Source organism: Schistocerca serialis, chromosome 10 (assembly GCF_023864345.2).
Source record: "Schistocerca serialis cubense isolate TAMUIC-IGC-003099 chromosome 10, iqSchSeri2.2, whole genome shotgun sequence".
Taxonomy (NCBI): domain Eukaryota; kingdom Metazoa; phylum Arthropoda; class Insecta; order Orthoptera; family Acrididae; genus Schistocerca; species Schistocerca serialis.
In genome coordinates this window covers 94577162-94598290 of record NC_064647.1, presented here as the reverse complement: position 1 = coordinate 94598290, position 21129 = coordinate 94577162, and the positions used below count along the sequence as shown (strand labels likewise).

At 45.2% G+C, this 21129-nt stretch overlaps 1 protein-coding gene across 1 annotated transcript; it reads right to left on the bottom strand.

Annotated features, from left to right (window-relative positions):
• Positions 1-1786: 1786 nt before the first annotated feature.
• LOC126424567 (cuticle protein 16.5-like) lies at positions 1787-19267 on the bottom strand. The gene is made up of 3 exons (XM_050087311.1): positions 19229-19267; positions 12090-12189; positions 1787-2157 (listed from the first exon to the last, which is right to left on the bottom strand). The coding sequence occupies exons 1-3, from the start codon at positions 19265-19267 to the stop codon at positions 1787-1789; spliced, it is 510 nt and encodes a 169-aa protein (XP_049943268.1).
• Between the last annotated feature and the right edge of the window lie 1862 nt (positions 19268-21129).

Genomic DNA, 21129 nt, shown 5'->3' with positions numbered 1-21129 from the left:
CTGCTCCTCCAGGTCTGTTGCTGTCTCTGACAGAACCTCAAAGTTTATATTTCTTCTCCATGGATTTTAATTCCTACTCTGAATTTTTCTTTTGTTTCCTTTACTGGTTGCTCAATATACAGATTGAATAACATCGGGGATAGGCTACAACCCTGTCTCACTCCTTTCCCAGCCACTGCTTCCCTTTCATGCCCCTCGCCTCTTATAGCCGCCATCTGGTTTCTGTACAAATTGTAAATAGCCTTTCGCTCCCTGTATTTTACCCCTACCACCTTCAGAATTTGAAAGGGAGTATTCCAGTTGAAACGTCCCCTTAGAAAAATTTATGAATGACTGTGCTGATAAACCGCGTACATTATTTGATTTTCAAACAGCTTAGCAGAACTGAACGTATGCAGATATTTCGCTCTTTATTCTGATCAACTCTAAACTAACACACAATATTTTTAGCGCAACGCAATCTGAGTTTCAAAAATCCCTACAAAAGAATGGCCCTCACTAACAATAACCTATACCTTTCATGAATGACTTACCTCACAATAATCTTCGTTACTCGAAGTACTACAATACAGCGAGCGCCAATACTGCCAGCTAAATAAAAGATTCTAACTACTGAAGTCACTGACTACTGATGGGCATAGTTAGCAAATGAAAGATTTTGATAGAGAACAAACAATGTATTTACCTTAATAGAGTCCAAATGGTTCAAATGGCTCTGAACACTATGGGACTCAACTGCTGTGGTCATAAGTCCCCTAGAACTTAGAACTACTTAAACCTAACTAACCTAAGGACATCACACACATCCATGGCCGAGGCAGGATTCGAACCTGCGACCGTAGCAGTCCCGCGGTTCCGGACTGAAGCGCCTAGAACCACTAGACCACCGCGGCCGGCTTTAATAGTGTTCAGAAGTCATTATATACATATATATATCAGTTCATGACATCCAGTCTTACAAATTTACTGTCTCTGTCCAGATCATCCGCTCTCAGAACTCCGCCATCTCTCTCCCCACATCCACCACTGCTGGCTGCTCGCCTCCAACTGCGCAACGCTACGCGCTGTTGACAGCCAACTGCCAAACACTACAATGGCGAATATTACAACAATGCCAACTAGCCACAGACTGCACACAGCACAGCCAGTGATTTTCATACAGAGCGCTAGGTCACGTTACCAACATAAAAACGTAAACTGCTTACTTACACAGCCAACGTTGTCAAAAGCTTAAAGAGAGTATTCCAGTCAACGTTGTCAAAAGCGTTCTCTAAGTTTGCAAATGCTAGAAACGCTGGTTTGCCTTTCCTTAATCTATTTTCTAAGATAAGTCGTAAGGTCAGTAGAGTTTGCAGTTCAAAAATGGTTCAAATGGCTCTGAGCACTATGGGACTCAACTGCTGAGGTGATAAGTCCCCTAGAACTTAGAACTACTTAAACCTAACTAACCTAAGGACAACACACACATCCATGCCCAAGGCAGGATTCGAACCTGCGACCGTAGCAGTCGCGCGGTTCCAGACTGTAGCGCCAGAACCGCTCGGCCACCAGCGGCCGGCAGAGTTTGCAGTATTAATACGAAATGAAAAAATTGTATTTGGTATTATGTATAAAGTTTTTATTTAAGTGCAACAAGCAACCAGAGCTCTTTTGGGACGCTGTGATGACTGAGGTACAATAAATATTGCAGTTATAAAAAAAGAAGACAGATTACGCTGAGACGACAGGAGGAACTCGGAGAGGAAGATACTCCGCTACGGCGGCTGGAGCAGTCGGCAGACAGTCTTCAGCCCAGGTAGCCGTATCCCGCGGCAGCCGGCTTAGCGTAGGCCGCTGCCGCAGGGGAGGCGAAAGCCGCGGGTGCAGCCGCGTACGGTCCGACTGGGGAGGCGGCGTAGGCTGCGGGGGCGGCGGAGTAGGCGGCCGGCGCGGCGGCGTAGGCGGCGTGGGGGGCGGCGTAGGCGTGCGCGGGGGCGGCGTAGGCGGCTGCGGGGGCGGCGTAGGCGGGCGCCGGGGCGGCGTAGGCCGGCGCCGCAGGTGCTGCCGCGTAGTGGCCGGCCAGGGAAAGGGGCGCTGCGGCGGCGTAGTGCGCCGGCTGGCTCCTGAAGAAGTAGTTGTACGGCGCCACCAGGGAGCCTGCTGCTGGTACGGCCACGCCTGCAGAGAGACAACGCCTCAGTAAGCTCTACTCGCGCCTCGCTGAACTGCCTCCTTAACCTGACGAGGATGGGTTCAGACCTCAGTCAATGTGATGAGTACAGTCAGTGCTCGGCCGAGACCGAGGATTGACGTGTGTTTCACGTCTTTTGGACAAGGAACATACCGGGTGATCAAAAAGTCATTGTCTAGATATTGAAAACTTAATAAACCACGGAATAATATAGATAGAGAGGTAAAAATTGACACACTTGCTTGGAATGACATGGGGTTTTATTAGAACCCAAATGGAGGATGGCGCTCCACCCCATATTGCTAGACGCGTGAAAGATCTCTTGCGCGCGTCGTTTGGTGATGATCGTGTGCTCAGACGCCACTTTCGTCATGCTTGGCCTCCCAGGTCCCCAGACCTCAGTCCGTGCGATTATTGGCTTTGGCGTTACCTGAAGTCGCAAGTATATCGTGATCGACCGACATCTCTAGGGATGCCGAAAGGCAACATCCGACGCCAATGCCTCACCATAACTCCGGACATGCTTTACAGTGCTGTTCACAACATTATTCCTCGACTACAGCTATTGTTGAGGAATGATGGTGGACATATTGAGCATTTCCTGTAATGAACATCATCTTTGCTTTGTCTTACTTTGTTATGCTAATTATTGCTATTCTGATCAGATGAAGCGCCATCTGTGGGACGTTTTTTGAACTTCTGTATTTTTTTTTTTTTTTTGTTCTAATAAAACCCCATTTCATTCCAAGCATGCGTGCCAATTTGTACCTCTCTATTATTCCGTGATTTATTCAGTTTTCAAATTTATACTGACTTTTTGATCACCTGGTATATACAGGGTGCGACTACAGCAATCACTTTGCTTATGAAATACAGTGTGTTCGGAAATTCCCATTACGGATTTCTAGGACGAGTAGGGGGGAATGAGTACATAATATTTTGAATAGGAACTCATGTCTGGAAAGGTACCTGCGCCATGGCGACTGGCGGTAGGGTGTTCTACTTGCATCACTGATATCGATATTCGGCTGTCTTGCTATCTACCCCCCCCTCCCCCCCCCCCCCCCACACACACACACACAACGGTTTTCCGGCGGGTGAACGTATGACGTGGCAGTCTCCGGTCGGCGTTCTACGAGCCAGCTTGTGTTGAAAACAAGCCCGCGTCCCTAACCGTGCTCGCCGCCCTCGTATTTTGTCGCGCCGGATGTACGGTGCCAATCATTGGGCACCTTGACGTGCAGAACTGCGGTGGGTTCGTCGTCTCACGCTGAACAGCTTCCCAGCTCATCATTAGCAGGCTCCAAGTAACGTATGACTTTTATTCTGTGTTCAACTAAGAAGATTGTTGAAACTTATTGTGGCATGGTTCTGAACTTCGTTCCACAGTGGATGTTTTAAGGAGGCTGATGTTCCTCATTTCGTTTCTCATCATCTGTGGAGTGTATGTTTTGAGTGGTTTCCATGCAAATTTTAACTTGTTTTAGGAAATATTGACCGCTTTGGCACTGGTTGCGGTTGTGTACGCATCCGGCAGCCGTGGAGTTAATGGTTTAATCATTTGTTACGGCAGGATTTGGTATGTTTATGTAATGTTGAAAGTGCCTTAACGCAACTGGAATTGATCTCTAAGTTTCCTGCTAATTTACTGGGAGACGGGTAATGTTAGAGTATTGCTCCATAAGAATTTGGGGGCATGCTTATTATATATTCCAGTGTGGCTCTGATTTGACCTTGTTTTCATTGCAATCTATTTGTGCTGCAGGCCATTGGTTAAGCCTGCTCGTTTTCTGGCGTCGGTGCGGTTATGGATTCTCGTCAGGACCACTCATTGTGAGGCCGGTTGGACTATATATAAATATATACCGCCTAGCTTGCTTCCAAATACTGCTATGGGCCTTAACGCTGATCTCCAAAGTTAAGTGCAGTTTGGGAATCATTCTGAGTCATTATGTCCGTTAGTTAAGCGAGGCCACTTTGTTAAAATTAGCGTTTCTGTAAGTCATTTTACTGGTTGAGTTATTACTAGCCATTCTTATTTAACACTTATGTTAATCATTTGTGTATCTTTAATGAATGCGCAACTTGTTATTTTTCCTGTGTGCCAGTTTTGCGACCTTGGTTGGCCCACTTCGCATTTTTAGTATAAGTGTGTTTCACTCTGGACCTTTATGTGGGCAGTTCAGTTTTATTAAGCTTTAAGGTCTTTGTTTCTTTAATGAAGTTGTGGTATTATGTGGCTGTGTAACTTTGGGTTGGAAGTGTATAGTGCCACTAGTCAGTTGAGATATGGTTAAACAAGAACGATTGTTTATCATTCATCATTTCACCGTGCCTACTATCTACGATTTTGGTTGCGCAAGCAAATTATGATTCTTTTTCGTGTTTATGTAATTCAATTAAAGTAAAGATTTGTATATTGCATCAGTAAGAGGGCAAAGGTCCGAATTGAAGTTTATAATAAAATCTATTTTGAGTAAAATTAAAATTGTAAAACAATCACAAGCTTGTCCATCACTAGTGACCCTGGGCTTCCTATTTCTTTGAAATAACTGTGGTGAGATTGTAATTTTTGATTTTCTAAAGAATTGAGTAGTACCACGGTTCAGTGCCGTTTCCGCTTTGACAGTTTCAGATCAGATATTTAACTCATCCATTTCACTTGAGAAACTGAATTAAGCACGACGCAATACGATTATTAGGTAACGTAACATCCATTTTCACATAAACACATTTGTTCGTATTAACATTTAAACATTACGTATTTGCATTATTCCAAAACAAAAAGGAACCCAGCGTGCTGTATGTACAGAACAGTACTGATCCATTACAACAGTGACTAGATGTGGCGACCTCTAACATTGTTACAGACATTATACCTACGAAGGATGCTCTGGTATACACTCTCCATCCCACCTGGTGTCTCATCAGTTTCTAGTGAAGTGGACAGTACTCGTGCCAGCAAATCTTCTTCTGTCTCTGCAGGAGGAAGGCAGACACTGAGTGACATCAAATGTCTACCTAACTTAGTACACGTTATTCCGTCTACTGTATTGTATACCAGGTCAAGAAACTCTGAGACTTTTCTCTTTCCGTTAGCAGACATGGAGGCGTTACACATCTGAATTGAAACCGTACATTTCCATACATGGGTTCCTATTCGCAATATTATGTACTCACTCCCCTCTACAAGTCCCAAAGGTTTGTAATGGGAATTTCCGAACACCCTATATACGTATAGACTGAAATGTTAACTGCTACATTTCAGGTTGGCTGCAATGAAACAATGGTAACTCGCAACTGTTATTCATCCCTGGCGTTAGTGTTCAAAATGGTGGCACCCACAATAGGGAAAGCTCACTGTGTCATAGAATACACTAAAACATCATCAGCAATCGTTGTTGAAAGGTATTTTGGGACCAAGTCTGGGAAAGTAGCATCACATGATCACAACATGGCTACATCTACATCTTCATCTACATCTGCATCTACATCCATACTCCGCAAGCCACCTGACGGTGTGTGGCGGAGGGTACCTTGAGTACCTCTATCGGCTCTCCCTTCTATTCCAGTCTCGTATTGTTCGTGGAAAGAAGGATTGTCGGTATGCCTCTGTGTGGGCTCTAATCTCTCTTATTTTATCCTCATGGTCTCTTCGCGAGATATACGTAGGAGGGAGCAATATACTGCTTGACTCCTCGGTGAAGGTATGTTCTCGAAACTTCAACAAAAGCCCGCACCGAGCTACTGAGCGTCTCTCCTGCTGAGTCTTCCACTGGAGTTTATCTATCATCTCCGTAACGCTTTCGCGATTACTAAATGATCCTGTAACGAAGCGCGCTGCTCTCCGTTGGATCTTCTCTATCTCTTCTATCAACTCTATCTGGTACAGGTCCCACACTGGTGAGCAGTACTCAAGCAGTGGGCGAATAAGTGTACTGTAACCTACTTCCTTTGTTTTCGGATTGCATTTCCTTAGGGTTCATCCAATGAATCTCAGTCTGGCATCTGCTTTACAGACGATCAACTTTATATGATCATTCCATTTTAAATTACTCCTAATGCATACTCCCAGATAATTTATGGAATTAACTTTTCCAGTTGCTGACCTGCTACATTGTAGCTAAATGAAAAGGGATCTTTCTTTCTATATATTCGCAGCACATTACACTTGTCTACATTGAGATTCAATTGCCATTCCCTGCACCATGCGTCAATTCGCTGCAGATCCTCCTGCATTTCAGTACAATTTTCCATAGTTACAACCTCTCGATATACCACAGCATCATCCTCAAAAAGCCTCAGTGAACTTCCGATGTTATCCAAAAGGTCATTTATGTATATTGTGAATAGCAACGGTCGTACGACACTCCCCTGTGGAGTAAATATTGAGTTTTATCGTGCGTACTGAACTACGTTTCATTGTTATTTTAGGTACACTGTACTTTCACGCTATTTAAAATAGAAAGTCAAAGCAAATTTTATTCTTTTAGTTATTAACTTGTCAAAGTAGTAAACTAGGAAAATTTACCAATTTGTTGTTTGTATATTTTTTAAAAAACATTTTTTTAGACGTCAATGTTTTCTCCTAACTATTTAAGAACATGCTCCAGCTTAAAATATTTAATACATTCTTGAGTAATGTTTGTCATTGTCTAGATATTATTATTCATGCAATTTTTAGCCTTAATATTGGATGAGGTAATGATGCAATACTGCTGATTATGGAAAATTGAAACTTAAGATTTCCATGTAATTTTTTTCTCAATGAAAACATGTCAAAACATTCCAGCTCCATTATCTTGCTGATTGTAAGTGTCCTTTTCATTTTATTTAGTTTTCCTTCTTTTCTTTGTTATTATGCCTCCTTTTTCATGCTCTCAGCGAAACTTTTAGGCCTAATATCACCTGGCTGCGGCGTAACAATTCCGTAATTTTACGATTTCCAACAACACGCTCGTGTTGACTACCGGAAAATTTACGACTGCAATGAAACTTCTTCGTATCTGGCATTTTATGATGTAAAATTGTCAAAATACTTAGTCGCAACAACAAGTTCTCAACACGAATGCACGCGAAAATTATAAGCAAACTCAAGTAATCTACTTGTATCGGCAGAAAGACCGAGTGCAACAAATCCCTGCTCATAGTAAATCGATATATTCTTCAAGGCTATTATACAACCGAATTGCTATGGAAACAGCGGCGCCAGAATTAAATAACTAGACATTATGGGCAAAGTTTTGCATTTGACAGTAGTATGGCAGCTAGACATTCAGTCCCTGCGTTTCTTTACAAAGCCATTTATGTCCGAAAATGAGAGGTAATATACATTAGTTATGTATCTTTAGAAACAGAATTTTTCTAAATAAAAACTGTACATTTTGAGGGCCCTCATGATGTCCAGGTCCTTTTAAGTGAGGCGATGCTGCCGGAATGAGATTAGTAAGTGAGACACTGTAAGTAGTAATTGTGTTTTGCTACTTGGACAGCAAAATAACTGACGACAGACGAAGTATAGACGATGTAAACTGCAGATTGTCTATAGCAAGAAAAGCTTCTCTGAGAAAGAGAAATATTTTAACATCCAATATAATTTTAGTGTCTCTAGGAAGTCTTTTCTGAAAGTATTTGTTAGGGCTGTAGTCTTGTATAATAAACAACACAGGCAAGAAGAGATTTGAAGCTTCTAAAATGCGGCGCCCCAGAAGAATATCCAAAATTAGACTGGTAGGTCAAATAACTAAGGAAGGAATTGAATTGATGTGGTCTTTAATTCGACGGCTGATTTGATAGAGCTTTCCATGCTACTCTGTACTTTATACCAGCCCCCCAAACGCCCCCCCCCCCCTCACTCATACACACGTTCTTTGCCAAATTGACAGCTCCTTCTTTTAGTCCAGCTATGCTATAAATTTCTTTTCTACCCAACTGGATTCAGTACCTACCCAGTTGCCGCTCCATCTATCCATCTAATCTTTAGCACTCCTCTATAATACCACGTTTTCAGGTCTTCTATTCTCTTCTTATTGAAATGTATATTGTCCATGTTTTATTCCCATGCAAGACTACACTCCAGACAAATATCTTCAGAAACGAGTTCCTAACACTTAAATTTATATTAGGTGTTCACCAGTTTCTCTTTTTCAGAAATGTTTTTCTTGCTATTGCCGGCCTGCATTTTACTTCTTCCCTACTACGACCAACATCAGTTACCTTGCTGCCCAAAGAACAAAACTCACCTATTATTTTTAAAGTCTCGTTTCGTATTGTAATTCCCTCACCATCGTCTGACATAATGAGACATCATTCCACTCTCTTTGTTTTACTTTTTTCTCTGTTCATTTTATAACCTTATTTCAAGACACTATCCATTCTGTTCAACTGTCTTCGAAATCGTTAGCCGTCCTTGACAAAAATAGGATGTCATCGGAAAACCTCAAAGTTTTTATTTCTTCTTTCTGAACTTTACTTTCCTTTTGAAATTTCTCTATGGCTTCGTTCACAGCTGGCTCGATTCACAGATTGGATAAGATCCGGGATAGACTACAACCCTGCCTCGCTCCCTTCTCAATCACTGCTTCCCTTTCATGACCATCGGCTCTTATAATTGCAGTCCGGTCGCTTTACAAGTTGTAAGTACCTTTTGGTCCCTGTGTTGTATCCCTGTTACCTTTAAAATTTCAATGGTTGCACTTCAGTCCATATTGTGAAAAGCTTTCTCTAGATCTACAAACGCTGTTATTGTAGGTTTGCCTTTCTGCACTCAATCTTCTAAGATAAGTCGTAGGTTCAGTACTGTGTGACGTGGTCCTACATTTCTCCAGAACACAAAATGATGTTCCCCCAGATCGGCTTCAGTATTTTGCAACAATGAGCTATAAAACTGATGGCACAATAGTATTCACACCTTGTCTTCTTTAACACTGGAACTGTTACTTTCTTCCTTAAGTCTGAGCGTATTTAGTCTGTCTTATATACGAGGCGTGTTTTTAAGTAAGGTCCGTTTGAACATAAGTACACAACGAAAAGTTATTTCAAAAAACTAAATTTATTTTCAGAAAGTGCATACGTCACTCTGTTTTTCGACATAGTTGCCAAATTTGTTCAAACACTTATCATACCTCTCAATCAATTTTAAAATACCCTCTTCATAAAAACTTGCCGCCTGCTCCGATAACCAAGAGTTCACTGCCGTTTTCACGTCGTCGTCATCATTGTAACGGTTGCCACTCAGGTGTTGTTTGAGGTGGAAGAACAGATGGTAATAGCTCGGCGCAAGGTCAGGACTGTAGGGTGGGTGGTCCAAAACTTCCCAGCCAAAACTGTCCAATAAATCGCGGGTCTGACCCGCAGTGTGAGGTCTTGCATTGTCATGGAGAAGGACAATTCCCTTTGTCAGCATGCCGCGTCTTTTGTTTTGAATCGCTCTGCTTAGCTTTCTCAGGGTATGCTTGGCAGTATGCTTCTGTATTGATAGTGGTTCCTCGTTGCATGAAGTCGACCAACAAAACACCATGCCTAACCCAAAACACCGACACCATGATATTGCGCTGGGACTGGGTCTGTTTGGCCTTCACCTTTACAGGCGAGTGTGTGTGTCTCCATTCCATGCCCTGTTGCTTCGATTCGGGAGTGATATGCGAAATGCATGTTTCGTCTCCAGTTACGATCTGACTCAAGAAGCTGTCACCTTCTTCGTAATAACGAGTGAAGGACTTCATGGCACACTCAAATGTTTGGTTTTTGTAGTCCTCTGTTAGGAGTTTCGGGACCCAACAGGACCACAGCTTCGTAAACTTTAGGTGCTCAGAAACAATGTTATAAAGGACTGATTTCGACACGTCAGGAAATTAGTTTGACAGACCTTTTATTTATGAAGCGCCTGTTCTCACGAGTCCTCGCTTCAACTGAAGCCACCAAATCGTCTGCAATCAAAGAAGGGCGACCGGAGCGGTCCTCATCATGGACGTTGTCACGGCCATCTTTGAATTTTCGTACCCACTAACGCACTTTGCATTCACTCATAACAGTATCACCGTACACTTCGCAAATCTGTCGATGAATTTCTGCAGAAGACAGGTTCCTTGCTGACAAAAACCGTATCACTGAGCGAACCTCACACGCGGCGGGCGAGTTGATAGTCTTAAACATTTTGAAAGCACAGAACAGTACCGTGCAGGTTAGCTACAGAGCTGAAACTGAGCACAGTTGTTCCCGAGGCATGCCGGTACACGACGCACGCGCTCCTTGCGGTATGCGCGCGAACTACTAGTGTCTACAACAAAACGGACTTTACTTAAAAACATGCCTCGTATCTAGCAAACCAGTCAACTCAACCAAGGATCTCAGTAATTCTGAGGAGATGTCTTCTACGCAATGAGGAGGTACTGAATGAAACTGGGGAAAAATGGAAGTCACGGAACAGTTGGCTACAATAAGGAATCAGTTGTTAGTGCACATCCCTGAGCCGTAGTTGTGTCCGGCTCTTCGAAAAGCGCGCCAGGCGGAGTGCTTTCGCTTCGCGTCCAGTGTTTGCGGTGGCGCTTTCGGTTTGGCGCGCTGTTTGGATCACTACCGCCCTCTGGCGGGAGGTGGAGCAAGTGTAGGGTCGCGTGACGATTGAGGAGTACGTAGTGGGCGGTGACCGAGAGAGGTGGTGGCGCGAGCGGGGCCCTGCTGTTGGGGGTCGTCAACTGCTTTGGCCGACCTCTTGGCTGTCAGGGGCCAAGTCTGCCTCACGCGCATGTACGTGGCTTATGAAGCTTAGAAGCCGTGGTGCAGGAGATCAGCGCGTGGGACCGTATGTCTTCTTATCGGCCGTTGAAACCACTGGCAGCGGTTGGCTCTGACCAGCATTTGGAAGTGCGACATGTTCCCAGCGCTGGGGTGGATATATATATATATATATATATATATATATATATAAGAAGGTTTTCAAGTTCTAGTGAAGTGTGAAGTGTGTGAGTTTCTTCACCAGTGGTTTTGATGGGGTCTTCCCACCACAGTTTTCGTTTGCCTGTCCGTGGGAATGTGGTAATTGCTTCTTGGTCGGTTCGTTTTCATTCACACCTCGATTGGGTGGTTTAGGGTCGGTGTTGCGGGTCTTGCTACATCTTCTGGTTTTGAGTATCTCGGGGAGGTGGCGGCTTGTAATGGAAGTTTTGGGGCTGATCTGCTGTGGCCCTGTAGACCGCCAGTAACTATTCCGCCTATTGTGATTTGGCCCCCTTTACACGTGTCACACCCTCATCGAGCTAAAGATTTATTTATTTTTTTTTTTTTTTTTTTTGGCAACTGCTTTTAGTGTGAAAGTTTGTGTACTGGCTTATTCACATTTATCTTGTAACAAATATAAGTTATGTAACTGGCGAGAGACAACTATTTTTGCTTAGTAAAAGCTAGCTACTTAAAGTTTGTTTTTGGAATTGTTCCCTAAAATCACATTGTTGGCAAGTTGTTAATGTCGTGCCTGGTAATCTTCTGATAATGAAAACTGTCAAATTGTCAAGCTATTTTAAAATGTTTGGAAATTTTTTTAAAGAAATGTCAGACTTAAGAAAATTTATTACTGAAAGCTTTTTAAAATAAAAGATAACGTTATCAATGTGTGTTTTTTCACCAGCACCTCCTGGCCCCTACTTCCACGATAACATTTTTGGAATAAGATGTGTATTTAAGATGTTGTTTGTGAATCGCCCTAATTGACGGTTCAATCCCGATGCATCAAAGAATCGTCAGTTTAGGTGATGTGAAAAAGTGTGGGCGTCAAACTGTAGAGGTAGACCGTGACATCGCTACAGTGGAAGTACGCTGCAGTAATGTAGAAATGGAGAGGCTTGCACAGGCCAGACTAGCACAGAGAGATGTGTGGACTGTAGACCGCTACAGAAGTGATTTGCAGGGCGCGAGCACTGACCTGGTAGTCCGTAGCCCAGCGAGGCGATGCCCCTCTTCGGCTTGGAGTCGCGGAACTGCAGCTGCGCGTCGCACGTGGCCAGGAGCACGGACAGCGACATCTGGAAACGGAACGGGGCAGTCCCCACTTGTCACAGAGTCACAGCAAATCCCCTCTTGTCACAGAATCACAGCAGCATGGAGTCATGAAATACACACACACACACACACATATACGCGCACACACATACGCACACACACACACACACACACTTGAACATGCATAAAGGATCACCACTTTAGGAAATGTGGTGGTGTGTTGCATGTAGGTAGAATCAGTGATGAGGACTTTTGGAAACGTGGGAAATCCCATTTATTTCAGAATCATAGGAGCATAGAATCTCAAAAGACACACACTCACACACACACGCACACACACACACACACACACACACACACACACACACACAAACAAGATTATCGCATGGGAATTACAGATGTGACCCGAAGCAGAAACAGACACACCTGGGAATAGAACTAATCAAGGCTTCAACATTTACATCTACGTACATATAGGATTATCCATAAGCCTGGTTTGCTAGTCTTGACGATGACAATTACATCTCGAATAAGGAATAAACAGGTTTCAAAAGAAAGTCTCTTCCGAAGTATTGAAATAATAGCAAAATTATTAGCAAAGCCAAATGTCTGAATGAAAACAATCGCTTCTTTGGAGAACGAATGAACATCAATATCGCCTAAATGCAGAAGGCCTTTTGGAAGAAAAGAAACGCTGCTAGAAAATACCACTAAGTACTAACTGCACAATGCACCGTGCTAGCTACAGTTCGAGTCTTGACGGGACAGTGCGAATTATAGTTTTGTACAATTAGACACAGCACGCGTTAAAATCCCAGAAGGATATTTCAGTTTCAAAGTTTCAGTATGGTTAAACGGAGAGAAGAAATCTGACAAATACTCTAGCTGATCAATGACATGAAACACGGCGTCGTCATTGCAGTGGCCCCAACGCGAGTTCCTGATTGATGTAATGCCTGGCCCAAAAAGCACACTCTGAGCGAACTGCTCGTCGTCGTGGCTCGAGCGCCAGCCTAAACACAGTTCGAGAGCCAGAAATCAATAGGTACTACTTTCTGCCACGTGGTCCACATAACAGAAGAGGTCCATAGTGCCAGGAACCTCTATCGGCGACTGGGATGCCGTCTGGTGGCCGGACGGATCGTGTCGTCTTGCGTTGTAGGGAGGTTGCCCCCTAATAGTTATGTGGCTGCTTCCCTCGAGTATCACGGCGGTTGCCGGATGGATGGGGGCGGATTACCCACAGCAAAAAGTACAATAAAGAGTCGAAGTAACTGGTACACCTCAACAATATCGTGTAGGGCCTCCGGAAGCACGCAGAAGTGCCGCTACACGACTTGGCATGGATTCGACTAATGTCTGAAGCAGGGCTGGAGGGAACTGACACCATGAATCCTGCAGGACTGTAAGAGTACGACGGGATGGACCTCGTCTGAACAGCACGTTGCAAGGCATCCCAGACATGATCAATAATGTTCATGTCTGGAGAGTTTGGTGGCCAGCGGAAGTGTTTAAACTCAGCAGAGTGTTCCTGGAGCCACTCTGTGGCAATTCTGGACATGTGGGGTGTCGCATTGTCCTGCTGGAATTGCGCAAGTCCGTCGGAATGCACAATGGACATGAATGGATGATGGTCTCCAGACAGGACGCTTACGTACGTGTCACCTGTCAGAGTCGTATCTAGAAATATCAGGGGTCCCATCTTACTCCAAATGCACATGCCCCACACCATTACAGTGCTTCCACAGCTTCAACAGTCCCCTGGATACACGTCCATCCGCTCGATACAATGTGAAACGAGACTCGTCCTACCAGGCAACATGTTTCCCGCTATCAACAGTCCAATGTCGGTGTTGACGTGTCTAGGTGGGGCGTAAAGCTCTGTGTCGTGCAGTCATCAAGACTACACTAGTGGGCCTTCCGTTGAATGCTTCGCTCGCTGACACTTGTTGATGGTCCAACAATGAAATCTGCAGAAATTTGTGGAAGGGTTCCACGTCTGTCACACTGAACGATTCTCTTCAGTCGTTGTTGGTCCCGTTCTAACAGCATCTTATTCTGGCCGTATCGATGTCGGAGATTTGATGTTTTACCTGATACCTGATATTCACGGTACACTCGTGAAATCTCCATTTCATTGCTACCTCGGAGATGCTGTGCCCCATCTTCTTGTGCGCTGACTATAACACCAAGTGCAAAGTCACTTAAGTCTTGAAACCAGCCATTGTAGCAGCAGTAACGTACAGTAGAGCGTCGATGATCCGAACGTCGGTCAACCGAACGACCGCTTAACCGAACTGTGTACTCGCTCGCACCTGTTACTCTCCCACCCTACCGTCCATCATCCCCCTCACCCCCAAACCAAGTTTCCCACAGTAGTCGCCGCACTGCGCCACGGCTGGCGGAACATTGCTTCTAATGGGGCCTTCACAAGACGCTGCTGACCGGCCAAGCCGCCAGTCGCTGTGTTTCAACAATCGGCACACTTCTGTCGGCTTGGCACTGGCAGTAGAAGTAGCGGCAGTATCAAAGCTGTTCACAGCAACAGCTGCGCCAGCTTAGAGTCGAGGCGTGCCGCTCCGCGCAGTTTGAAGGATTACGCGCCCCCAAGAAGAGCTTCTCACGTTGCAAACAGTCACCTTCTGTTCTCTGTTACGACCACTTGTGTGCTGCTGCGTGAAGAAGTGAACTTGACGATACAAGATGCTTAAACGTAAACGTGTTGTCCTTTCTATGAGGACAAGTACGAGATTATTAAAAGGTTAGAAGAAGGTGAATCTGCAACCACTTTATCCAATTTTAATTTTGTATACTGTGTGTATTGTTCATGCAAAATGCGTATGTAATATGTATATATTTTTGTTCAATAAACTGCGCCACATACTATATATTCCTACTGAAGTTGCCTTTGTATGTTACTTTGTAATACTAAAATAGATGCCTGTTTTTATGAATAAATTTACTGTACAATACTTCTTTTTGGCAAATAAACATGTACAGTTCGATTATCCGAACAAACCAGTTTTCTGAACACCCATGTCCCCCAATTACTTCGGATAATCGACGCTCTACTGTATCTAACAACTTCGCCAGACACTTGTCTTATTTAGGCATTGCTGACCGCAGCGCCGTATTTTGCCTGTTTAAGAATCTGTGTATTTGAATACGCATGCCTATACAAGTTTCTCTGGCGATTCAGTGTATCTCTAAATAGTAAATGCACAATGCACCGTGCTAGCTACAGTCCAAGTCTTGACGGGACATTCCAAATTAAAGATCTGGACAATTTTATTCAGCACGAGTTAAAATCCCAGAAGGATATTTCAGTTTCAAAGTTCCAGTATGATTAAACACAGTCAGGTCCAGGGTAGAAACGAAGACAAGTGATTACTAGCTGATGACTGGCATGAAACATAGCATCATCTTAGCGGTGGCGCCAAAGTGAGTTCCCGATTGATGTAATGCGACAGCTATGGCGCCTAGCCCCAGAAGCTCACTCGGAGTGACTCCTCGTCGTGGCTCGAGCGCCAGTCTAAATACAGTTCGGACGCTAGGATACAATAGGCACTACAGTGTTGTCATGTGGCCCACAGAAGAGAATAGATCCATACTGCCAGGAATCTCTGTCGGCGCCTGGGATGCCGTCTTGTAGCCGGACGTATCTGCTCCAGTTGCATCTGTCTGTAGGAAGGCTCTCTAATAGTTATGTGACTGCTTCCCTCGAGTGCCATGGGGGTTGACGGATGGGTAGGGGCAAGGCTTACCCACGGCAAAAAGTACCTCCGAGGTTTCGGAAAACGATTGCGCGAGAGATACAAGACAGAGCAAACTAAGAAATATCAGTGGATAGAGCATCCGTCCATGTTTCGATTCGCAATGCTCGACGTGGCGTAGTTAGAGTGTATCAGTTGGGATGAGCGAGGAAGAGCACGCGGACAGATCATCCGCTCCGTATTTTCGAAGTTCGCGCCTGCAGGTAGGCAATCCAGTGAACAGATTTCCAAAGCGGGCTCCTGTCGTTGTTACTTCCCGGCAGCAGTGGCTTCAATGACTTGCACACATAAGCGCTTCTGCCTGTACTGCTGTTTGTCACATCACAAACGGTGTCCGTATGTAGCACTTGTTAGTTAAAAACTTGCGGAGACGTTCTATCCACCATCTTGTGACTATTTTCTGTACGTCTTGTAGTTTATGTGCACTCCTCTTCTGAAACCCTGGAGCTACTGGGTGGTTACAGTTAAAGTACACTTACTCACGGGCTCCACAGCCCGTTAAAATTATCGTATGGCAGCGAAACTTGCTAGATTTGCTAATGCGATAATGCGAAACCGATTTAGTTCCAATGTTGGCAAACCTGGCGCTGTACACTATCTGCATGGCTGAATGACATCCACGCTGTCATTTGATAAGCCATAATCTGAGTGTATAGCTACTGAGTTTACTGGTGTGCACTGTTGTTGAAACTGCTCTATGTGAACGGCAGCAATTACAGTGCCACACTGGGAGAGTCCCGCCAGGGACACAACATTGTCAAAGAACCAATATTCAAATGCGATTTTCTGACTGAGAAACCCGTTGCGTCATCTTTCCTTATGCACAGAATGTATATGGTGCTACTCCCACCTGTCCTGTGTGGTTAAGGTGAAATGCTAATCACTTGCATATTTATAGCTATATCTGCATTCCGAAAGTTGCCTTATGGTATATGGCGGGGAGTACTTCTAATACCACTGTCGCTTTTCCTCTTTCCTGTCTGGCTAGAGTTGCTGCCTCAGGATCACGGGGTCCTGGGTTCGATTCCCGGCCGGGTTGGGGAATTGCTCTGCCCGGGGTTGGTGTTTGTGTTGTCCTCATCATCAACATCATCGTGACAGTGGTTAGATTGGAACATGAAAAAATTGGATTGTGTGAAAATTGGGCTTTGTACGGGCGTTGAGCGCCCCACAAACCAAACACCATCATCATTATCATCATCATCTTTCCTGTCCCAGCCACGAACGATTCAAGGGAGCAGGTAAGCCTCTATATAGATCTGAATCTTTCTCATTTTATCTTCTTGTCTTTTTGCGAGATATACGTACGGGGAAGTAATATATTGGTTTACTCTTCAGGAATGTACGTGCTCCGAACTTTAACAGTAAACAACGCCGTGATGCAGAGAGCCTCCCTGCCATTGGAGTTCCCTATCGTCGTGACGCTCTCGAGCTTGCTAAGTAAACTTATAACGATACGTGCTGCTCTTCTTTGGATTTTCTCTAATTCGTCTACCAGTCCTATCTCATACGGATCCCATGTTGTGGAGCAATTTTCAGGTTTCGGTCAAGCGAGTGTTTCATAAGGGACTTCCTTTGTTAATGGATTACATTTGGTGAATCTCAGGAAGAAGGGGTGGTGACGGGAAAGGCATCTATAGATGAACCACATCTTCCCAAAATTCTACCAATGAACCGAAGACGACTACCCGCCTTCCCCACAACTGCCATTACATGCTTGTCCCACTTCATACCGCTCTGCAATGTTACGCCCAAATATTTAATCGGCGTGCCTGTGTCAAGCGATACACTGCTAATGGAGTATTCAAACACTACGGGATTCTTTTTCCTATTCATCTGCATTAATTTACATTTATCTATATTTAGAGTTAGCTGCTATTCTTTACACCAATCCTGTCAAAGTCATCTTGTATCCTCCTACAGTCACTCAACGACGACACCTTCCCGTACACCACAGTATCATCAGCAAACAGCCGCACATTGCTATCCACCCTGCCCAAAGGTCATTTATGTAGACAGAAAACAACAGCGGACCTACCAGACTTCCCTGGGACACTCCAGATGATACCCTCACCTCCGATGAACACTCACCCTCGAGGACAACGTACTGGGTTCTTAGTCGAAAGGAACACTGCATCGTAATTTGGAATAATACTGGCACTGCAATATTGTACCCAGATAACTGTCCAAAGGAAAAATACACAAGAAAAAAGTAAAAAAAAGGATATATACACTAAGATGGTATCTGTTCTTTCGGACATGTCCGAAAGAACAGATACCATCGTGGACCATGCAGCTCGTTAGAATGAAATTACAACGAAATGAACACCCTTAGCTGCTTACAGGCGTTGACATACGTCAACGGGGACAGATGAAAATGTGTGCCCCGACCGGAACTCGAACCCGGGATCTCCTGCTTACATAGCAGACGCTCTATCCATCTGAGCCACCGAGGACACAGAGAATAGAGCGACTGCAGGGATTTATCTCTGGCACGCCTCCCGCGACACCCACATTCTCAAAGTATTGTCCCGCACTACATTCGTAGTGCCCCCGCCCATTATACTCATTACTCGCGGCACGTTGCCGATTCCCGGACATGTCCGAAAGAACAGATACCATCTTAGTATATATATATATATATATATATATATATATATATATATATATATATATATATATATATATATATATATAGTTAAGGCTCACCGGCCACTTGACCATCTTCTTCTTTTGGCGAATGCACAAACAGTGCCCGAACTCTTACGGGAATCGGCAACGCGCCGCGAGTAATGAGTGTAATGGGCGGGGGCACTACGAATGTAGTGCGGGACAATACGTTGAGGGTGTGGGTTTCGCAGGAGGCGTGCCAGAGACAAATCCCTGCAGTCGCGCTATCCTCTGTGTCATCGGTGGCTGAGATGGACGCCGGCACGGTAGCTCAGCGTGTTCGGTTAGAGGGCTAGCTGCTCTCTGTAATAAAAAAAACTGAGTTAATGGAACAACGACGAACTGAAATGGGTGTCTTGCGACGTCCGCCTCGAGCAGATACAACGAACGAAATCGAAACAAAATGAGATTTTTTTTAAACAAAAAAAGAAAAGAAAAAAGAAAGATGGATAGAGCGTCTGCCATGTAAGCAGGAGATCCCGGGTTCGAGTCCCGGTCGGGGCACACATTTTCATCTGTCCCCGTTGACGTATGTCAGAGCATGTAAGCAGCTAAGGGTGTTCATTTCATTGGAAGTAAAAAAAAGGTGGCGACCTCTGAGGGAACGTGAAACACTTACGAGAGCGGCGAGTGCGGCTTTGCGGGCGGTGGACACCATGGCTGCTGCTGGGTGGTGCGGGAGCGGAGAGGTGCTGGTGCGAGCCGAAGAGGGCGATGTGCCTCGGGGCCCGGCCCCAGCTTTTATATCAAACGGCCCGGCGCGGCGGCGAGGAGAAAGAGCCGAGGAAAGTAAAAGCACTTTTACCGCGTTGGCAGGCGGCGCCGGCCGACGCCGCCAGGGCGAAAGCGCCCGCGCGCCGTCCACGTGCGCGTCATCGGCGCCGCGGCTCGATGCGCCATCTGGCGCTCCTAGCGCGGACAGGCCCCGCCGGGCGCGGCTGGTGACATCGTCGCAGTTTGGCAGCTGGCAGCTGGCGGCTCCTAAACCGTTTAAATTTCTCAACACGTGGCGCTTTTTCAGAATACTGGAGTTACCGGGGTACCGGGTGATCAAAAAATCAGTATGAATTTGAAAACTGAATAAATCACGGAATAATGTAGATAGAGAAGTACAGTACAGAAGTACAGCAGTTGTACAGAAACCAGATGGCAGTTGTAAGAGTCGAGAGACATGAAAGGGAAGCAGTGGTTGGGAAGGGAGTGAGACAGTGTTGTAGCCTATCCCCGATGTTATTCAATCTGTATATTGAGCAAGCAGTGAAGGAAACAAAAGAAAAATTCTGAGCAGGTATTAAGATCCATGCAGAAGAAATAAAACCTTTAAGGTTCGCCGATGACATTGTAATTCTGCCAGAGACAGCAAAGGACTTGGAAGAGCAGTTAAACGGAATGGATAGTGTCTTGAAAGGAGGATATAAGATGAACATCAACAAAAACAAAACGAGGGTAATGGAATGTAGTCGAATTAAGTCGGGTGATGCTGAGGGAATTAGATTAGGAAATGAGACACTTAAAGTAGTAAAGGAGTTTTGCCATTTGGGGAGCAAAATAACTGATGATGGTCGAAGTAGAGAGGATATAAAATGTAGACTGGCAATGGCAAGGAAAGCGTTTCTGAAGAAGAGAAATTTGTTAACATCGAGTATAGATTTAAGTGTCAGGAAGTCGTTTCTGAAAGTATTTGTATGGAGTGTAGCCATGTATGGAAGTGAAACATGGACGATAAATAGTTTGGACAAGAAGAGAATAGGAGATTCTGAAATGTGGTGCTACAGAAGAATGCTGAAGATTAAATGGGTAGATCACATAACTAATGAGGAGGCACTGAATAGGATTGGGGAGAGGAGAAGTTTGTGGCACAACTTGACAAGAAGAAGGGATCGGTTGGTAGGACATGTCTTTAGGCTGCTGCCTCGGAGTGTAGCGACAGTGGGGAGTCTGGTGCGTCGCAAGGTACACCCCAGGTGTTACATGCTTCACCCACTGTCCCTGCTGTCGAGACATCTTCGCGTGTACTGGGCGCGGTTGGGCCACCCTCTCCCCAAGGGGAGTGGCGGGTTCAGCGGCGTTCGCGGTGCACGAGGAGGAGGGTCAATGTGGTGGCTGGCCGTGTGGCATCGCCCGCTCTGCCTGTGAGTGGACATGTGGCTGCTCCTTCAGCAAGGTCCGAGCAGGCACACGGGGGGAGGGGTTTATTAGTTATTGGGAGCTCCAACGTTAGGCGGGTGATGGAGCCCCTTAGGGAAATAGCGGGAAGGTCGGGGAAGAAGGCCAGTGTTCACTCTGTCTGCTTGCCGGGGGGTCTCATCCGAGATGTGGAGGAGGCCCTGCCGGCGGCGATAGAGAGAACTGGGTGCACCCGACTGCAAATTGTTGCTCTTGTCGGCACCAATGACTCCTGCCGTCTGGGTTCAGAGGTCATCCTCAGTTCGTACAGGCGGTTGGCGGAATTGATGAAGGCGGAAAGCCTCGCTCGCGGGGTGAAATCAGAGCTAACTACTCGTATTTGTAGTATCGTTC